Here is a 22,066-nt window from a genome sequence, read left to right on the forward strand (position 1 = left end):
GAAGATCTGGAGGGAAGAATGAGATTGAAGAGGATGTGGAAGTTGGTTCGACAGGCGGGGAAAAAAAAAAGAGGACCTAAAAGTCCACATAGCTCTGCCAGGCTGAACAGTTTACGTTTTGTATCCCATTGATCGGCTGGATCTGGATCCGGACCTAAACCAAAATCAAATCGCCTTGTTCGTGTCACCTAATGCATCCACAAAGTTTTGTCATAACTCGTCCACAATGTTTGGAGATATCATGCGATGTATCATTTTTGGCCTCATCTCTCAATGGTGAAGAATCACTTGAATATTATTTTTTTTTATTCTCATATCTGAATTTGGATCTTCACTCGTCACACACCCAATCTGTCCACCAAATTTCATCGGAATCTCTCCATAAATGTTTGAGATATCCTGCTCACAGACAGACAGAGACAGACAGACAAACAGGTGTGAAAACATAGCTTCCGTCCACCTTTGGTGGTGAAGGTAAAAAAAATATATAAAACTAGAAGGACACTCGGTAGAACGCATACCTCCACCACGTAATACCCGATCCACGAGAACATATCGGGCCCAACACATTTTTGAAATATCATGCCGTACAGTACTATATCGTTTTTGGCCCAATCTCTCAATGGTGAAGAATCACTTTGAAGATTAAATAATTCTCGTATCCAGATCCGGATTCAGATCTTCACGAAAATCTAACCAGTTCGTCCATGCCACACGCCCAACCTGCCCAACAAATTTCATCCAGATTCGTCCACAACGTTTTGAGATATTCTGCACAGAGACAAACAAACAAACAAACAAACAAACAAACAAATAAACAGACAGAAAGGGGGTGAAAACATAACCTCCTTCACCTTCGGTTTCGGAGGGAATGAAAGAAAAATGAACAAAGGTCGAGAAAAGACAGGATGTGAATCAAAATGAGGTGCACACATTTTATGAATCGTGTGTCTTTTTATAGAGGATTTTGGGGGCAGTGCTGCCTTTTCATAGATAGAATTGTAGCACCAATCCCAAGGTGCCCTGAGGGAACAAAAATGTGTGGACCGATATCACACCTCGACCAGAACAGGCAGGGCACACAGATTAGCTCCTCGCTGAATGTCATGAACGGAACCAAGTGCATTTCTATGAACGACTTAAAATGAAGTGACCTCGTAATTAATGTAAAACTAGATCACTTTCTTCAGTTATAGATAGATACCACATCCTGCAATACTGCTGATGTTGGATTGGGCCGATAGGATTAGGGTTAGATAACCTCTGAGATACCAGTCATGTGTCCTCAACACTGGGCGCCAACAGAAAAAGCTATTTAATAAGAAAGGAAACAACATTACTCGGTGAATCAGACTTGGCGGTGAAATGGTTAGAGCACCACCTCTGACTGGTAGGTCGTTGGTTTGAAACGGACCCCAGCTGAGTCATAACAAAGACTAAAAATGGCACGTGCTGCTGCCTTGCTCGACACTCCGTATTTAAAAAGGGTAGGTCAGGTCAAGTCAGGTATGGGAGCATGTGTCGGACCAGCGCGTCGCTGCATCCACTTTCCGCCGGTACTCTAGGGGCCTCTGTCTCGCCCCCAGGCAGATGTCTGGCCCATCCCATCTCCTTGGGATGCTTGCTGATCAACCTGCTGCAACCACGAGGCAGGTGGTCGGCCCATTGGCCTCCTCCACTCATGAGACTCCCTCGCTGAGAGAATCTGATGAGCTGGGTCAGCGTCAGGAAAACGAGCCACTTGTCCATACGGCCGCAGCTGATTCTCATGGACTATGCAGGTAACAAATCTCATTGGAGTCTCTCTCAACAACTGCTCGTTGGACATGAAGTCTGACGGTGAGAGCCAAGGATTGTCCGAAGAGACCTGGTGCCAAAGGAATAAAGTCTCCATCTCAGATCCCAGGTCAGAGTCCAAGTCTCACATCCAGAGAGCAAGACTGGAAGCACCAAGGACCTGAAGGGTAGAGCACGTACAAATACACATAAGTTGGCAAGCATTGCACAGACTTGATGAACCGAATGGCTTCCTCGTGCATTGAGGTTAGTAGTAGTAGTAGTAGTAGTAGTAGTAGTAGTAGTAGTAGTAGTAGTAGTAGTAGTGGTACTTGTAGTAGTAGTAGTTGTAGTAGTCGTCATAATTTGACATAATAGGAGTTTTATTTATTCGTATGCAGCCTGTGGCTGCTTGACTGCATCATTTTCTCAGGGCGCAGCTGTGCCACTGATGCAGTGCCCATTACCAGCAAGATGGTACTCATTTCGCCAACCTTGGAAGGATGACAGGCTGAGTCAAACCGCTTGGTGTTAATTCCACGGCTTGACATGGGCTTGAACTCAAGACCCTAACATATTAAGCCAGCCACCCTAGCCGTGAAGCCAACACCGGGCTTCTGTAATAGCAGTAGTCGTAATAGTAGCAGGGCGGATCCACAATTTTTTGAAAGGGGTGGTCCAGAAATCAAATGAATGGGTACATCACATCCCAGATGCTGCGAGCGCGAAGATGCTGTGGTCCAGGACCCATTTTAGGACTCCAGAGGCTTTGGAATTTTAGATTCTCTCGGGTGCACCCTGAGCATCTACTGACCACAATGTCTACTTGTTGTGAGACCAAAAGCATTGTAAAATAAATTTGATTTGCCTTTATATTGTTAATTTTGACGTCATTGAGTTGGAACCTGTAGCTCTGTCAACCTAAAGGGACACCAGTTACTCAACAATCCTCTCTTGACCAGAGTGTTTGCCTGTAAGCGGTAAGGCACAAAATCAAGTGCGATATGCAAATATGGGACTCACCCAAATCGGTGAACTTTCCAACCCCGATATCTCCCAATTGCACACTGCTCCCTTTGGGACTTGGTAATGAAGAATTTTCCAACAAAATGTGATCGATGAGTCTCCTGTTCCTCTTCCGCCCCAATTGGTTCATCTGTTCATGTGCTTGTGAGAGTCAACATCTCTTTGGCTATAGTGAGAGAGCACCGTCGAGTCTGGCAGTTCACTCAAGCTGACTGGCAGGGACTGCAAGCTGCCATCTCATGTCAAGACTGGTCCTTCATTTCCACCTCTCCTGATATTAATACTGCCTGGAAATCCTTCCACACAAGCTTGCTTTCCGTTATGTAGCACCATTATTTATACCATCTCACCTGCAGTTATCATACCTATCCTCTCACCCCTGGGCCACAGAATCTCATGGTGAGATAGTTGTCTTCAAACGTCGAGCCTTCTCATCCTGGAAGGCAAATCCGACCAAGGGCGACTTCAGATCATTCCACAAACCCCCAAACAAGTGTGTCTGCACTCTCAGGAAAGCCAGAAAACAACATCTGGCCAAACTTAAGGCTGAACTCTCAACCCTGTCTCCCTCCTCTAAAATCTGGTGGCACCTTGTTACGTCAGTCTCTGATGTCTGCTCCCTCTCCCTTCCTTCACTTCAAAAGGCACCACAGCTGCTTGTGAGAAGGCCGAATGCCTCAATTCTGTGTTTGCTTACAAATATTGTGCCCCCAACTCCTCACTCTCCATACGCACCCTTACCAGTTGCAACCAACTGCTCCTGGACTCTGTGACTTTTGCACATCAGAAGGTGGACAAGTTTCTGACAACCATCGACTCTCTGACTCTGCTGCTGGACCGGATAGCATCAGCTCAGGAGTTGTAAAATCCTGCTCGACTGGTCTTGCGCATCCTCTTTCTCTGCCCTTTTCACCCTGTCATTTACCCTAGGTAGCCTTCCATTTGCTTGGAAATCAACCAACATCACTGCATTGCATAAAAAAACATGTGCAAAAACTGATCCCCTTAACTACAGACCAATCAGCTTGCTTCCAATCTTAAGCAAGGTCCTGGAATTCGTCATCGCAGTTGATAATGAAATCTGTCCTTTTCGCCAACAACCTCATCACAGGTCACCAATTCGGGTTCAGACTACCTTGGACATGCTGCTCTAACTCTCCCAACAATGGATGGAGACCCTCAATATCAGACAAGAGATCAGTCTGTGGCTGCTGGTTGTCTCATATGCAGCCTATGGCTGCTGATTGCATAATTTCTGGAGGTGCAGCTGTTCTGCAGATGCAGTGCCCCTGTTACCAGTAAGCTGGAACTCATTTTGCCGACCTCGGAAGGATGACAGGCTGAGTCAACCCACCCGGTGTTATTTCAACGGCGTTTGACAGGGGCTCAAACTCAAGACCTTAAGATATCCTACGTCTGCCACCCATACCGTTAAACCAACACCAGGCTTTTGAAGGTGGTAAAACAATATAATGACAGGATGGCCTAGATGCTAGAGGTATACATACTAGCCAGGGTCGTCTGAATCTTGACCCAGCTATAAACTGTCATCCTGGTGTGTCATAGGCAGGGTGCTACATCAATGTGTGTGCCATCCCTCAGATGGACGTTAAATTGGGTGTTCCATCTGCCGACATTAGTTGGTTGAGGTTAAAGATCCCATAAAGCGTCCTTTGCGAAGAGTAGGCAAGTTATCACCGGCACCCTGAACAAATTCCAAATCCCTGCTCCAACTAGTGCTGGGAAGGCAAGGGCAAACCACCCAGTGCAGCACAACCCCTGGCAAGAAACAGCTCAGGCAATGCAGGACCTGCCTTTGGGCAGAACATCATAACGACAACGACAACGTAAATGGAGGTGCATGTGAAATGTCACAATTCTAGGCCACTGCACAACGTTAATGGGAATTCAAAGTATGCTGTATTCTTGAATTGTGATGTTCAATTAAAAAGAAGCAATTCTGCAATTCTGACGCTCCCAGCTCTCATCCAATCAAATGGATTATCTTTGCTCCACCCCTCTCCTGTGAGACTGGAACCAAACAGCAGGGGCCATTACTCTTACCACCTATGTTACCTTCACACAGACAAGATGGATGGGTTTTTCTCTGACAGTTTGGCATTAGCAATTCGTCAGCATCATCCGGAGGTTGTGCAGCGCGCGATTTTTATTGGTTTCAGCAATTAGCCAGACAGGTGGTGACAGATGACAACCTGTACTGAGCTTTAACCCATGGCAATGGGTTCCAAAAGGTCCAAAAGGCTGTTGGCTCCCGAAATCGCCTGAATAAAATTTTTTTTAAAGGAGAGTAAAAATAAACTCCCTTGGTGCATGCGTAAGCCGTGGCCTCCAGCATGGGGCTTGCGTCAAATCCAAATATATTTCCAACTTCACAAGGTTACGCGTGCAGCCCATGGGGTGAGCACCACATCGTGGGTCGATAATTTTGTGTTTTAGTGATATCGCTCTCTTGAGGTCTCCGTAAGTGTAAGGGAAAAGCAATCACGGCCTCAATTAATTCATGGATCTCTGTCTTTGTTCATTTGTTACTCCCAACCATCGAGGGATATGACGTTCCAAAGGAGCTCGGTCGTCCAGCTTGTTCCGGAGTCGTGTCATTGTATTGTGAATGCGAAATTATACCAATTAGTATTAGGCCGGTTTCTATTTTTTAAAATCTTTGAAAGTTGCAAGTCGTCTCTCACCCCCCATTTCTTTTCCTTTTGATGAGAAAGCACGACTAATGAAGTTTCAGCCAAATCGAACTATGTTTAGGGGTCGCTACCGGCCATTGAAATTTCAGAATTTTTTAAAATTCCAATAACCCAAAATAAGAAAAAGAAAATCTACTGAATTGAATAACTTCTGGATAAAAAGTAATACAGGCCATGAATTTACAATCATTAGGCATTTATTTCATCAATTTTCAAATCACTGAATACTTGCATAATAATGCATTGAACAATTTCACTATTCTGCAAAAGTTCTTTCTTGCAGTTCAGCATTTTCTTTCTTTGCTCTGAAACAACCTGGAGCAAATATTGTTTTTGGTCCTCGTTAGAAGTGAGTATTTCATTGTATTCCGTCATTAGAGCTACTCCAGTGGAGCTACTCCACCACTCGGCTCCACTCCAGTGGAGTAGCTCGAATTACGGAATACAATGAAATACTCACTTCCAACGAGGACCAAAAACAATATTTGCTCCAGGTTGTTTCAGAGTATAGAAAGAAAATGCCGACCTGCAAGAAAGAACTTTTGCAGAATCGTGAAATTGTTCAATGCATTATTATGCAAGTATTCAGTGATTTGAAAATTGATGAAATAAATGCCTAATGATTGTAAATTCATGGCCTGTATTACTTTTTATCCAGAAGTTATTCAATTCAGTAGATTTTCTTTTTCTTATTTTGGGTTATTGGAATTTTTTTAAATTCTGAAATTTCCATGTCCGGTAGCGACCCCTAAACATAGTTCGATTTGGCTGAAACTTCATCAATGGTGTTTTCTCATCAAAGGGAAAAGAAATGGGTGGGGCGGGGGGGGGGTGAGACTTGCAACTTTCAAAAATTTTTAAAATAGAAACCGACCTAATCAGTATTCTCCATATCATTTACAGGTAAAAACCATATAACTCAGACTTTGTTATTGTTGTTGTTCTAAAATAATTCCCCAATATCCAATTAACCAATTTCTTTCCACATCATGGAAGTGGATGGAACATGGCAGATTAAACGGTGACGTGTCGTCATCGTTAAATTTGATCGAAACCACGATGTCTTCACACGCTCTCGTGCTGATCAAACTAATGGGAAAACTACAATGTACCTTTCATATCGTCGGATTAGCATTTTTGACCAAAATTTGCATAACGGATCACATGACGGAATTTGCACATCAGATCATGTCACCGATCACTTATTCCTTATCAAACATGAAACTAAGGAGCGCTAATCGAATCTAATAAATAAAATTTGTTGTCTCTGCTTGTTCGCGTTTTGTGCAAAGACCACTGGGCCGACAACAACCACATCTGGCACAAAGTCCGACCCAGGGATCGTCCTCAGGGTATTTTAATCCACCATCTCAGCCTTGACAGGACACATTCCCCTCTTTTTCATTTATATACAATCCGATTGGCTGACAGCTATCACGTGACACATAACAGGGGCGAAGACCAGAATATCGAATTAGCCGAGCTGTATCTTACACCCATTGGCTGGACAGCTGGCCTGACTCCACCCACAATTATAACCTAACTAAATAATACGTTCATCTCAAATAAAATTTGTCATCTCTCTGTTTGTCTGTCTGTGTCTGTATGTATGTTCATGTTTATTACAAAGACAGCTGGGCCGACAACAACCATATTTGGCATACAGACCAAGTCCAACTCAGGGATTGCCTTCAGGGTATTTTCATCCACCACCTCAGCCTTTAAAGAGCCTTAAGACCTCGAAGACCCTAAAGACCTCAAAGACCCTTTCAACCTCAAAGACCGCAAAGGCCTTTAAGACTCCATCTGTCCATGAAGCCATATGACTATATATCTATTAATTACGTACTGTTTCATCTTCAGTTGCACACTGACTACATGTATGTCTATTAATTACAGTGCATACTATTGGAATGTACCTTTTAAATAGTTTGACCCTTGAGATTGTTGAGACCCCATTAGACCTTTGAAGACCCTTAAAGACCCCCAAGATGTTTAAGGCTTCTAAAGACCTCAAAGACCTTAAAAATCCCCGAACCCTTAAGACCCCGAAGATACTTAAGACTCTGAAGACCCCTAAACCCCAAAGACCCTTATGACCCCAAAGACCCTTTAAGACCCCAAAGACCATTTAGACCTTTACACCCTTCAGACAGATTAGAGAGCTTGGACCCTTGACCATTTAGAGCTTTCGACCTTTTTAAACCCTTTTTACATGCTTCAGAGATTAGATCATTTTGACCTCCTTCAACACAAACTACTATCTCGAACCTTTTAAGTGCATACCACACAAAATCTATCGTCTTCTTACAAAACACAGACTGTACTTTTTTTCCCGCAAGTAATGCATAAACTCGACCCACCCAGAGGGTGGGTAACTCTGCTATCTAATATAAAGAAGAAAGTTTGCTTGGGGTTTTTTTGTTCGTTTGTGCATTCGGACCCTGCAGGTACCAGTGCGACCAAACTTTGCATGGCCTACTCTTTCATCCAGAGGAAGGTCAAGGGCTATGTTTGTACACACAAAAAAAAAATTGACCGCAGATAAAACCAGATAGTTGGCCTTCAGTGTTTATACATGCCTGCATTTTTTTTTCTTGAGAGCGATCAAGTAATATGTATGGTGAAGATTGTATGTTGAGGTTGTGGTGATTTGTTGTCAACAACACCCTGACTACATATACGTCAATTAGCCTTTAATAATAACTGTTAAAGTGTTTCCACGTGCGCCTGTTATTTAAAAAGATCGCTTTACAAAGGTTTATTATAACACCTCCGTGTTCAGGCATCGAATGAATATGTTGCTTATACACTGCCTCGGTTTTTCCCTGGGAGTGATCGAGTAATATGTTTTGTGAAGATCGTATGTTGAGGTTGTAGTGATTTGTTGTCAACAACATAAAAATTTAACTATTAGTGTGTTTCATTGAATTCCCACAGGCAAAAACAGGTACTTCGGCGAGCTTAAAATAACCATTGTACCACGTACTACATGTCAGCCTTGGTGTCATTGTGAATAATGAAAAAAACTAGGACTACTTAATTAAAACCCAAATCACCTACTTACGGGATCGGTGGAGGGATGGAGAGGAAGGGGGAACCACTTTGTGGCCCAAGGCCTTCATGAACTTGCTGGCCTGGGCCCAACATTCAACTGAAGGTGATTTGGGCAAGAATTTGCAATTTGTTCAGGGTGTCGTCGACAACTCATCTGCTCTTCGCGAAAGACACCATGGGATCTTTGCATCCACCAATGATAACAGACGAGACCCCAAGATTAGCATCCGTGGGAGGTCACACATGATGCAATGCAATCCCCCATCTGCAGATCACCAATCCCACTCTCTTGACAGTTTATCGTTGAGTCGGGAATCGAACGCAGACTAGACAGCTCAAATGTACGTGTGATACATCTGCGTCATCTTATCAGGCTATACTCAATATTTTAAGGAATCAAAGTGCATTGACAAAAAAAAAAAAAACTTTCCAGATTCTCAGAAAGTTAATGTTGCAAAAGCCTGTTTGAGATTTGTAAAATGGGATGATAAGAGCTTACTGCTATAACATCAATTTATAATTCCAGACACAAATGCAATTGTTAGAGAAAAGTTTCCCATTAACAGAGGGTCACAGTTATACAGGCACCGATTAACACCGATAAACCTTATTATTATTATTATTATTATTATTATTATTATTATTATTATTATTATTATTGTTACTATTATTTTACAAAGACCTTCCGCAACCATTTAACCCTTATTTTTCCTTCTTCAAGGCCACAAATATGCTGAATAACCTTCAGAGAACAAAAATTAGGTCTTTTTCCCCCCATTTGAAGATGAAATTCAATAAAACTGGAGCCAAGTCGATGGCATGCCATCGCAAATCCCCACACTTCCCACCTAAAGCAAAGTTGAAAGATCGCAAAAGGTTCCACCAGGAATGACCCAATATCAAAGTTTGATTTTTAAAATCTTTTGTTTTGACCCCTGTAACCCGAAGTCCTTTCTCCTTGGGGCGTGAACCAGGAGTCAAATCCAAAAATCGTTACACATTTCATGTGTCCCGCAATGTTGATTGCATATACAAAGTTTCATTTAAAAAGTGTTAAAATGTACCCATTATCCATAAATGCATTTTTTATCGTTTTTTGACCCTGCCCTTGGGTCCCAGTGGGCGGGGCCAAAAATGATATTACTGTCACACCTTCTTGTGGAAGCCTGGTGTTGGCTTAGCGGTTCAAGTGGTGGCTTGGGATCCTAGGGTCCTGAGTTCGAGCCCCGTTGGCCACTGAATTAACACCAGGGGGTTGACTCAGCCTGTCATCCTTCCGAGGTCAGCAAAATGAGCACCGGCATACTGATAATAGAGGCACTGCATCAGCGGCATAGCCGCACCCCTAACTAATGAGGCAACCAGCAGCCAAAGAGGCAGCACACGGTGAGAATCTTCTTGTCATGTGGTGATCACAACTACCAAGTTTGGTGAATTTGTGCACAACCGTTTAGGAGAAGATAGTGACAGACGGACAGACAGACAGACAATGAAGATTACAAGAGGTCTCTGGACCTATTATCCAACGATGATGATGATGATGCTGAGACGTTTTTTTTTAATTTTCTTGAACTCCTCAAGATTGTCCATCAGAAAAAATGGGGACTCCAGGATTTTAAGTAAGATAACAGATTTGTTGATGTGCAATTACCTGATTGCCTTGATCATTGCAAGACCCATCTCCACACAGCAGTGAGCATGGTCAGGCCGAGGCTCTGGCAATCCAGTCACGCAGTAGTAACAGTCTCCCAGGATCTTGATTCGTAAACAGTGGAATTCCTAACAATGCAAGGGAAGGGAAGGCATACGACATTTAAGGAACTTTAACTGCTTGGGTCACATGAGAGATGTGAATTATCTGGAGACCACATTGCTTGGTAGCTACAGATGGTTCATCTGCATAAAGACTGCTTCGTAATGGTTCATCCGAGTCACAAGTGCAGGAGGACCTCAAACCTGATCCCTCAAGATCAGGGTCTCGCAGAAAAGTAGTGATAACCCTCTCTGCGGACGAACCACCCAATGCATATCTGCCATCCGCTTTCTTCCCCCTTTCCCCAACTCCCCCCCCCCCTTTAATTATTCTCCTCCCCGTATGTCACTTACCTCAGCGAGTCGGTCGAATCGAGCAAACAGCTCGTTAAGCATGCGCACGAGTTCTTGGGCTGAGAGGCTTGTGGAGAGGTTTGTGAAGCCTTTCACATCGGCGAACAGAATGCTGGAAGCACAAAGGGAGATGAAGGTGGGGAAGATGGGGAGGGGGTGGGTTGAGGGTTGTGGCAAAGCTTGTTTAATGGTGATAATGCATTATCACAACATAACACGTGTATGAGATGCAAAACACACACACACACACACACACATCCATATAAGGAACATGCACATACATGTACATGGGCACACCCACGCCCAAACTTGTACATGCATGTACACCTGTGCACACATGATCAGGAGAGCAATTTCCTTTGACAACACCTGTTTCAAACACACATGCAATCATTGAGCACAAATACTTATTACGCTCAACAATTCAAGTGGGTCTTGGAAAGTAATGCTCCCACATGGAACAGATTAGCCATTAATGTCAAAAAATGCATTTTTAATAGGGAATATGATCAGGGTAGATAATACTAGCATCTTAAAGGTTTAACATGTAGGTTAATATCGTGTGGAAGGTAAAATGGGGTGGGATGCCCATGGAAGTCAGGAGGATGGCACATGGCAGAAAGAGCAAACGACGTGGGGAAAAGAGAGGATGTCCCAAGAAGTAAGGCTAGACCACCTGACATTCTGGTAGCGGTGGATGTAAATCTTGTGAAACTGCGCTGGAAGCTGCTCTTCCTCCACACTCGACATGTCATTGATCATCTCGAGCACGACAAAGCGGGGAAGCACAGAAAGTGCCAGGCGTTCCTTTAAAGAAGCAGAATGGAGGATATTTGGGGTAGGGGGTGGGGGAGTAAATTGGGGTGGAGAGAAGGATGGTCTCAAAAGGTGGAAGGGATGGGAACTAAATAAATAAATAAATAAATAAAAGCAATCCCCACTTGAACGATCTATACGGCAGAACAGGGAGAAGTGGGACAATGTCGGATTTTCTCTTCTGACACGCTCCATCTTAGAGCTGGTCTGATTCTGATATCTGTTTCAGGCACAGTGTGGGGGCACGATAGACCTTTCTCAACTGTAATCCAGCAGCTAATTGGACCAACGATGGTGACATTATGGGTAATGTCCCAATTCTCCACCACTCTCCCCTGTGGTCTAAAAGGGGCAAGAGCGACTTGCTCGAAGCAACACATCTGTGAGGCCCATATCCTCCAGTGAGTTGTTCATTGCACTTCAATGTCTGTCTTTCCTGAAATGTACCTGTGAGCTCTTTCATGAATCTTAGTCACGGAGGGGAGAGAGAGAGAGAGAGAGAAAGAGAGAAAGAGAGAAAGAGAGAAAGAGAGAAAGAGAGAAAGAGAGAAAGAGAGAAAGAGAGAGAGAGAGAGAGAGAGAGAGAGAGAGAGAGAGAGAGAGAGAGAGAGAGAGAGAGAGAGAGAGAGAGAGAGAGAGAGAGAGAGAGAGAGAGAGAGAGAGATGGAAAGAGGGAAAGAGAGAAAGAGAGAAAGAAAGAAAAAGAAAAAGAAAAAGAAAAAGAAAAAGAAAGAGAAAGAGAAAGAGAAAGAGAAAGAGATAGATGATAGAGATAGAGACAGAGATAGAGAGAATAGAGATAGAGATAGAGAGAGAGAGGATAGAGATAGAGAGAGAGAAAGAGAGGATAGAGATAGAGAGAGAAAAGGAAGGAAGGTGGTGTGAGCCTGCTTGCTAATGAAACCTTCCCACCTTTCACTTAGAATTTGCCATCAACACAAATCCCGAGTTGTAGACGTTCCAATTGATTTGTTACCTCCGTCACAGAAGGTGGGCGGAGATTGTTTTTACCACTGTCTGTCTGTCTGTTTGTAAACAGGATATCTCAAAAAGTTACAGACGGATTCGGCCAAAACTTGGTGGACACGTTCGGTGTGTGACAAGGAAGAATTGTTTCGATTTGGGTCAAAATCCGGATCCGGTAACAAAAAAAATCTTAATTTCTTTTTTTTTTTGAGTGATTCTGCACCATTGAGAGATGGGATCAAAAAACATATGCAGTATTGCACGTTATCTCAAAAAGTTGTGGACGGATTATGACAAAACATGGTGGATGAGTTGGGTAAGCGACAAGAACAAGCCGATTCGATTTTGGTTCAGGTCCGGGTTCTAGATTTTGGTTCGAATGTAACAATATGCTTCTTAATCCGTTTATCTGTCTGTGGGTAACAATGCATTGCACCCATTGGTTGGACAGCTTGCCTGATACCACCAACACCCAACCTGAAAAATCATATGGCCTCCATCCTCCATGTTGGTGCTTACTAGTAACTGAAGCCTAAGACATCTTTGGAGCCGTCATATTCAGTACGCTTGGATTCACAGTATCTCCTGCCTTTAAATCACCAATTCAACCCCCCACCCCGCTAACCTCCTCTCGTTCCCACAAGATTAATACTAACCATTTGGCCTACTCGTTGAGGCAGATCCTGCTCATCAAATTATTGAGGCAGAACCCCTGAACACCCCCCACCCCCTACAAATTCCAACATTCGGTCCTGGATCCAAAAGATCCACAAGGGCAAAATTAATGACCAGTCACCAGAACCCTGCCTGCAAGGTCATCCCTGAACAATCTGCCATGGACTTAAAGTTCTATTCAATTACATCAACAATCTCGAAGATCTTGAACCTTTTAGCAAAGGAAACCAACAGCATCACCGGAATCTTTGGGTTAATTTTTCCTGTGTAATATGAAGAAAACGTGTTTAAAGTATAGTATTACCTTCCCATTTATGGAGCCTTCAGTGTCCATCCACATTGATGGTATAAACTGCAGGGTGGATCGCAGGTGGGGTTCGAAGGTTCTCACGGGCAGGTTCCACCGAGGTCTCCTTTATTATGCAATGAGCTTTTGTTTTCTGTTGTTTTTATTTATTTTAATAAACTGATTCACAAAGCTTATCACACAGTGCTGTATGAATCATCCGATGCTTTGTTAACAGTTATAGTCTCTCCTCTCCACAATCTGCAATAATGTGTCGTATCTCTGATAGGGCATTGTACTGACACTGTGTCGTACACAAACTAACCAAGATTGTTGAATCGCAGCATGTGGGGGTGTCAGTGTGTTTGAACACACGTGTGTGATCTTCTCGTGAATGAGATTAGTTCAGCATTGCTGTGCTGTTTGTCAATGAACATTCCATGGAGTGGATGTAACTAGGCGGATTGATGCAGAAGCTTGCAAGGAAACCAAAACCAATCTAATTCAACCCTTCAACCCCCACTGTTAAAGTCTTGGATCTGTCACTGGACCAGGAGGGGTAGCAATGAGCCAAGGTGGTCAACTTTAAAATTGACTCAAATAATTTGGAATTTAAGCCCAAAGGTGGACTGCTGTGAGCCATGCCAATGTTATCTTAAATTCCACATTGTGGAGGAGACAGCCAGCTTAACATCTCCCATCGGGTGGCGTGTTCCACGACGCAGTATTCTCTGCTGCCATTGCACCAGATGGCAATTTAACTCAGATCAGGCTATGCCGTAAATGACGGCCAGACTACATCTCAGAGGTGTGGATTGGAGCACAACTCGGACCGTACCATACTCTGTTACAGAGCGTCGGTGCTCCCAAAACTGTTTATTGGTGAGGGTTATAATCGGTGGTTTGCCTTTGCCTTCCCAGCAGTCGTTAGGGAAGGAATTTGTAATTTTTTTCAGGGTACTGGCGATAGCTCGCCGACTTTGTTAAAGACACTGTGGGATCTTTAACTTCCACCAACTGATACTGGTAGGCGGGCAGTCCAGTTTAACGTCCATCCGAGGGATGGCGCACACATTGACGAATCACCCTACTCGTGAAACACCAGGATGACAGTTTATAGCTGAGTCGGGATTCAAACCCCGACGAGACAGCTTCGAGGTGAGTGTGCGCACCTCTCGGCTATCCTGCGAGCCGTGAGCCTTCGAACAATGTTAAAATAAATACGCAAAGTTATGTTCGATGACGGGTGCACGTTTCGAAAATGGCAAACCTGCCGCTGGTTCTCAATCTCCAGTCGCACACGACCCTCGATACAACGGCGAGTCTCCATGAAGGCATGTCGCTGAGCACGCTCCGTAAGGGAACTAGTCACAAGACCCGCCACGTTCATACTGGCGAAGAGCAAAACATCTGCACACAGCTGAATTTGTGAAGGGGGAGAGGGGAGGGACACAAGGTTCGAAACACACTGTAAAGGTGTACAATTCGAGGTTGGAGCGTGTAAATACTCTTGTAAAAGGTGTACAGTTCTGGGTCGGAACGTGCAAGTACTCATGTAAAGGTGTAGAGTTCTAGGTTGGAGAGTTGAGTACTCGTGTAAAGGTGGACAGTTGTAGGTCAGAGTGTACAAGTACTCGTGTAAAGGTGGAGAATTCCTGGTCGAAGGGTTTAAGTACTCATGTTAAAGTGTCCAGTTCTAGGTTCGAGCATGTAAGTACTCGGGAAAGGTGTCCATTTCTATGTCCGAGCGTGTAAGTGCTCATGTCAAGGTGTAGAGTTGAGTACTCATGTAAAGGTGGACAGTTGTAGGTCAGAGTTGAGTACTCGTGTAAAGGTGGACAGTTGTAGGTCAGAGTTGAGTACTCGTGTAAAGGTGGACAGTTGTAGGTCAGAGAGTTAAGTGCTCGTGTAAAGGTGGACAGTTGTAGGTCAGAGTTGAGTACTCGTGTAAAGGTGGGCAGTTATTGGTCGGAGCATGGAAGTGCTTGTATAAAGGTGTAGAGTTCTCGGTCGGAGAGTGTAAGTGCTCGTACAAAGGTGGACAGTTGCAGGTCAGAGAGTTAAGTATTCATGTGAAGGTGTAGAATTCTTGGTCAGAATGTAAGTACTCGTGTAAAGGTGTAGAGTTCCAAGTCAGAGAATGTAAGTACTCATGTGAAGGTGTAGAGTTCGAGTTCAGAGAATGTAAGTACTCATGTGAAGGTGTAGAGTTCGAGTTCAGAGAATGTAAGTACTCATGTGAAGGTGTAGAGTTCTAGGTTGGAGAGTTGAGTACTCGTGTAAAGGTGGACAGTTGTAGGTCAGAGTGTACAAGTACTCGTGTAAAGGTGGAGAATTCCTGGTCGAAGGGTTTAAGTACTCATGTTAAAGTGTCCAGTTCTAGGTTCGAGCATGTAAGTACTCATGTCAAGGTGTAGAGTTGAGTACTCATGTGAAGGTGGACAGTTGTAGGTCAGAGTTGAGTACTCGTGTAAAGGTGGACAGTTGTAGGTCAGAGTTGAGTACTCGTGTAAAGGTGGGCAGTTATTGGTCGGAGCATGGAAGTGCTTGTATAAAGGTGTAGAGTTCTAGGTCAGAGAGTGTAAGTACTCGTATAAAGGTGGACAGTTGCAGGTCAGAGAGTTAAGTATTCATGTGAAGGTGTAGAATTCTTGGTCAGAATGTAAGTACTCGTGTAAAGGTGTAGAGTTCCAAGTCAGAGAATGTAAGTACTCATGTGAAGGTGTAGAGTTCGAGTTCAGAGAATGTAAGTACTCATGTGAAGGTGTAGAGTTTGAGTTCAGAGAATGTAAGTACTCGTATAAAGTTGTAGAGTTCTAGGTCAGAGAATGTAAGTACTCATGTGAAGGTGTAGAGTTCTAAGTCAGAGAATGTAAGTACTCGTGTGAAGGTGTAGAGTTCTAGGTCAGAGAATGTAAGTACTCATATGAAGGTGTAGAGTTCTCGGTCAGAGAATGTAAGTACTCATGTGAAGGTGTAGAGTTCTCGGTCAGAGAATGTAAGTACTCATGTGAAGGTGTAGAGTTCGAGGTCAGAGAATGTAAGTACTCGTGTAAAGGTGTAGAGTTCTAAGTCAGAGAATGTAAGTACTCGTGTAAAGGTGTAGAGTTCTAGGTCAGAGAATGTAAGTACTCATATGAAGGTGTAGAGTTCTCGGTCAGAGAATGTAAGTACTCATGTGAAGGTGTAGAGTTCCAAGTCAGAGAATGTAAGTACTCATGTGAAGGTGTAGAGTTCGAGGTCAGAGAATGTAAGTACTCGTGTAAAGGTGTAGAGTTCCAAGTCAGAGAATGTAAGTACTCATGTGAAGGTGTAGAGTTCGAGGTCAGAGAATGTAAGTACTCGTATAAAGGTGTAGAGTTCGAGGTCAGAGAATGTAAGTACTCGTATAAAGGTGTGGAGTTCTAGGTCGGAGAATGTAAGCACTCGTGTGAAGGTGTAGAGTTCTAAGTCAGAGAATGTAAGCACTCGTGTAAAGGTGTAGAGTTCTAGGTCAGAGAATGTAAGTACTCATATGAAGGTGTAGAGTTCTCGGTCAGAGAATGTAAGTACTCGTATAAAGGTGTAGAGTTCTAGGTCAGAGAATGTAAGTACTCGTATAAAGGTGTAGAGTTCTAGGTCAGAGAATGTAAGTACTCGTGTGAAGGTGTAGAGTTCTAGGTCAGAGAATGTAAGTACTCGTATAAAGGTGTAGAGTTCTAGGTCAGAGAATGTAAGTACTCATATGAAGGTGTAGAGTTCTCGGTCAGAGAATGTAAGTACTCATGTGAAGGTGTAGAGTTCGAGGTCAGAGAATGTAAGTACTCGTATAAAAGTGTCGAGTTCTTGGTCGGAGAGTGTAAGTGCTCGTACAAAGGTGGACAGTTGCAGGTCAGAGAGTTAAGTATTCATGTGAAGGTGTAGAATTCTTGGTCAGAATGTAAGTACTCGTGTAAAGGTGTAGAGTTCCAAGTCAGAGAATGTAAGTACTCATGTGAAGGTGTAGAGTTCGAGTTCAGAGAATGTAAGTACTCATGTGAAGGTGTAGAGTTCGAGTTCAGAGAATGTAAGTACTCATGTGAAGGTGTAGAGTTCTAGGTTGGAGAGTTGAGTACTCGTGTAAAGGTGGACAGTTGTAGGTCAGAGTGTACAAGTACTCGTGTAAAGGTGGAGAATTCCTGGTCGAAGGGTTTAAGTACTCATGTTAAAGTGTCCAGTTCTAGGTTCGAGCATGTAAGTACTCATGTCAAGGTGTAGAGTTGAGTACTCATGTGAAGGTGGACAGTTGTAGGTCAGAGTTGAGTACTCGTGTAAAGGTGGACAGTTGTAGGTCAGAGTTGAGTACTCGTGTAAAGGTGGACAGTTGTAGGTCAGAGTTGAGTGCTCGTGTAAAGGTGGACAGTTGGAGGTCAGAGAGTTAAGTGCTCGTGTAAAGGTGGACAGTTGTAGGTCAGAGTTGAGTACTCGTGTAAAGGTGGGCAGTTATTGGTCGGAGCATGGAAGTGCTTGTATAAAGGTGTAGAGTTCTAGGTCAGAGAGTGTAAGTACTCGTATAAAGGTGGACAGTTGCAGGTCAGAGAGTTAAATATTCATGTGAAGGTGTAGAATTCTTGGTCAGAATGTAAGTACTCGTGTAAAGGTGTAGAGTTCCAAGTCAGAGAATGTAAGTACTCATGTGAAGGTGTAGAGTTCGAGTTCAGAGAATGTAAGTACTCATGTGAAGGTGTAGAGTTTGAGTTCAGAGAATGTAAGTACTCGTATAAAGTTGTAGAGTTCTAGGTCAGAGAATGTAAGTACTCATGTGAAGGTGTAGAGTTCTAAGTCAGAGAATGTAAGTACTCGTGTGAAGGTGTAGAGTTCTAGGTCAGAGAATGTAAGTACTCATATGAAGGTGTAGAGTTCTCGGTCAGAGAATGTAAGTACTCATGTGAAGGTGTAGAGTTCTCGGTCAGAGAATGTAAGTACTCATGTGAAGGTGTAGAGTTCGAGGTCAGAGAATGTAAGTACTCGTGTAAAGGTGTAGAGTTCTAAGTCAGAGAATGTAAGTACTCGTGTAAAGGTGTAGAGTTCTAGGTCAGAGAATGTAAGTACTCATATGAAGGTGTAGAGTTCCAAGTCAGAGAATGTAAGTACTCATGTGAAGGTGTAGAGTTCTCGGTCAGAGAATGTAAGTACTCATGTGAAGGTGTAGAGTACCAAGTCAGAGAATGTAAGTACTCATGTGAAGGTGTAGAGTTCGAGGTCAGAGAATGTAAGTACTCGTGTAAAGGTGTAGAGTTCCAAGTCAGAGAATGTAAGTACTCATGTGAAGGTGTAGAGTTCGAGGTCAGAGAATGTAAGTACTCGTATAAAGGTGTAGAGTTCGAGGTCAGAGAATGTAAGTACTCATGTGAAGGTGTAGAGTTCTCGGTCAGAGAATGTAAGTACTCGTATAAAGGTGTAGAGTTCTAGGTCGGAGAGTGTAAGTGCTCGTATAAAGGTGTAGAGTTCTAGGTCAGAGAATGTAAGTACTCGTGTAAAGGTGTAGAGTTCTAGGTCAGAGAATGTAAGTACTCGTGTAAAGGTGTAGAGTTCTAGGTCAGAGAATGTAAGTACTCGTATAAAGGTGTAGAGTTCTAGGTCAGAGAATGTAAGTACTCGTATAAAGGTGTAGAGTTCTAGGTCAGAGAATGTAAGTACTCATATGAAGGTGTAGAGTTCTCGGTCAGAGAATGTAAGTACTCATGTGAAGGTGTAGAGTTCGAGGTCAGAGAATGTAAGTACTCGTGTAAAGGTGTAGAGTTCTAAGTCAGAGAATGTAAGTACTCGTGTAAAGGTGTAGAGTTCTAGGTCAGAGAATGTAAGTACTCATATGAAGGTGTAGAGTTCTCGGTCAGAGAATGTAAGTACTCATGTAAAGGTGTAGAGTTCGAGGTCAGAGAATGTAAGTACTCATATAAAGGTGTAGAGTTCGAGGTCAGAGAATGTAAGTACTCATGTGAAGGTGTAGAGTTCTCGGTCAGAGAATGCAAGTACTCGTATAAAGGTGTAGAGTTCTAGGTCGGAGAGTGTAAGTGCTCGTATAAAGGTGTAGAGTTCTAGGTCAGAGAATGTAAGTACTCGTATATAGGTGTAGAGTTCTAAGTCAGAGAATGTAAGTACTCGTGTAAAGGTGTAGAGTTCTAGGTCAGAGAATGTAAGTACTCGTATAAAGGTGTAGAGTTCTAGGTCAGAGAATGTAAGTACTCGTATATAGGTGTAGAGTTCTAGGTCAGAGAATGTAAGTACTCATGTATAGGTGTAGAGTTCTAGGTCAGAGAATGTAAGTACTCATGTGAATGTGTAGAGTTCTAAGTCAGAGAATGTAAGTACTCGTGTAAAGGTGTAGAGTTCTCGGTCAGAGAATGTAAGTACTCATGTGAAGGTGTAGAGTTCGAGGTCAGAGAATGTAAGTACTCGTGTAAAGGTGTAGAGTTCTAAGTCAGAGAATGTAAGTACTCGTGTAAAGGTGTAGAGTTCTAGGTCAGAGAATGTAAGTACTCATATGAAGGTGTAGAGTTCTTGGTCAGAGAATGTAAGTACTCATGTGAAGGTGTAGAGTTCGAGGTCAGAGAATGTAAGTACTCGTATAAAGGTGTAGAGTTCGAGGTCAGAGAATGTAAGTACTCATGTGAAGGTGTAGAGTTCTCGGTCAGAGAATGTAAGTACTCGTATAAAGGTGTAGAGTTCTAGGTCAGAGAATGTAAGTACTCGTATATAGGTGTAGAGTTCTAAGTCAGAGAATGTAAGTACTTGTGTAAAGGTGTAGAGTTCTAGGTCAGAGAATGTAAGTATTCGTATAAAGGTGTAGAGTTCTAGGTCAGAGAATATAAGTACTCATGTGAAGGTGTAGAGTTCTAAGTCAGAGAATGTAAGTACTTGTGTATAGGTGTAGAGTTCTAAGTCAGAGAGTGTAAGTGCTCGTACAAAGGTGGACAGTTGCAGGTCGGAGAGTTAAGTACTCGTATAAAGGTGGACAGTTGCAGGTCGGAGAGTTAAGTGCTCATGTGAAGGTGTGGAGTTTTAGGTCAGAGAATGTAAGCACTCGTATATAGGTGTAGAGTTCTAAGTCAGAGAATGTAAGTACTCGTGTAAAGGTGTAGAGTTCTAGGTCAGAGAATGTAAGTACTCATATGAAGGTGTAGAGTTCTAGGTCAGAGAATGTAAGTACTCGTATATAGGTGTAGAGTTCTCGGTCAGAGAATGTAAGTACTCATATGAAGGTGTAGAGTTCTCGGTCAGAGAATGTAAGTACTCATATGAAGGTGTAGAGTTCTCGGTCAGAGAATGTAAGTACTCATGTGAAGGTGTAGAGTTCGAGGTCAGAGAATGTAAGTACTCGTGTAAAGGTGTAGAGTTCTAAGTCAGAGAATGTAAGTACTCGTGTAAAGGTGTAGAGTTCTAGGTCAGAGAATGTAAGTACTCGTATAAAGGTGTAGAGTTCTAGGTCAGAGAATATAAGTACTCATGTGAAGGTGTGGAGTTCTAAGTCAGAGAATGTAAGTACTCGTGTATAGTTGTAGAGTTCTAAGTCAGAGAATGTAAGTACTCGTGTAAAGGTGTAGAGTTCGAGTTCAGAGAATGTAAGTACTTGTATAAAGGTGTAGAGTTCTAGGTCAGAGAATATAAGTACTAATGTGAAGGTGTAGAGTTCTAAGTCAGAGAATGTAAGTACTCGTATATAGGTGTAGAGTTCTAAGTCAGAGAATCTAAGTACTCGTGTAAAGGTGTAGAGTTCTAGGTCAGAGAATGTAAGTACTCGTATAAAGGTGTAGAGTTCTAGGTCAGAGAATATAAGTACTCATGTGAAGGTGTAGAGTTCTAAGTCAGAGAATGTAAGTACTCGTGTAAAGGTGTAGAGTTCTAGGTCAGAGAATGTAAGTACTCATATGAAGGTGTAGAGTTCTCGGTCAGAGAATGTAAGTACTCCTATAAAGGTGTAGAGTTCTAGGTCGGAGAGTGTAAGTGCTCGTATAAAGGTGTAGAGTTCTAGGTCAGAGAATGTAAGTACTCGTATAAAGGTGTGGAGTTCTAGGTCGGAGAATGTAAGCACTCGTGTGAAGGTGTAGAGTTCTAAGTCAGAGAATGTAAGCACTCGTGTAAAGGTGTAGAGTTCTAGGTCAGAGAATGTAAGTACTCATATGAAGGTGTAGAGTTCTCGGTCAGAGAATGTAAGTACTCGTATAAAGGTGTAGAGTTCTAGGTCGGAGAGTGTAAGTGCTCGTATAAAGGTGTAGAGTTCTAGGTCAGAGAATGTAAGTACTCGTATATAGGTGTAGAGTTCTAAGTCAGAGAATGTAAGTACTCGTGTAAAGGTGTAGAGTTCTAGGTCAGAGAATGTAAGTACTCGTATAAAGGTGTAGAGTTCTAGGTCAGAGAATATAAGTACTCATGTGAAGGTGTAGAGTTCTAAGTCAGAGAATGTAAGTACTCGTGTATAGGTGTAGCGTTCTAAGTCAGAGAATGTAAGTACTCGTGTAAAGGTGTAGAGTTCGAGTTCAGAGAATGTAAGTACTTGTATAAAGGTGTAGATTTCTAGGTCAGAGAATATAAGTACTCATGTGAAGGTGTAGAGTTCTAAGTCAGAGAATGTAAGTACTCGTATATAGGTGTAGAGTTCTAAGTCAGAGAATCTAAGTACTCGTGT

The 22,066-nt window shown here is 42.9% G+C and overlaps 1 protein-coding gene across 5 annotated transcripts in view; it reads right to left on the reverse strand.

The window, feature by feature from the left end:
- The window catches only part of ADCY8 (adenylate cyclase 8), a 331,462-nt gene that overhangs the window by 78,913 nt on the left and 230,483 nt on the right, over window positions 1-22,066 (reverse strand). For all 5 annotated transcript variants that reach the window (XR_015051030.1, XM_085853744.1, XM_085853746.1 and 2 more), the window contains 4 exons: window positions 14,693-14,842; window positions 11,356-11,486; window positions 10,680-10,791; window positions 10,225-10,352 (listed from right to left, as the gene is read on the reverse strand). Coding sequence is in view for 4 of the 5 variants with exons in the window: in XM_085853744.1 (XP_085709870.1) it covers window positions 10,225-10,352; window positions 10,680-10,791; window positions 11,356-11,486; window positions 14,693-14,842 (521 nt within the window). In the remaining variant the exon portion in view is untranslated. The remainder of the gene's footprint in view (window positions 1-10,224; window positions 10,353-10,679; window positions 10,792-11,355; window positions 11,487-14,692; window positions 14,843-22,066) is intronic.

This window comes from Eptatretus burgeri, chromosome 14 (assembly GCF_056783735.1).
Source record: "Eptatretus burgeri isolate ZD-2024b chromosome 14, Ebu_testis_v1, whole genome shotgun sequence".
NCBI lineage: Eukaryota > Metazoa > Chordata > Myxini > Myxiniformes > Myxinidae > Eptatretus > Eptatretus burgeri.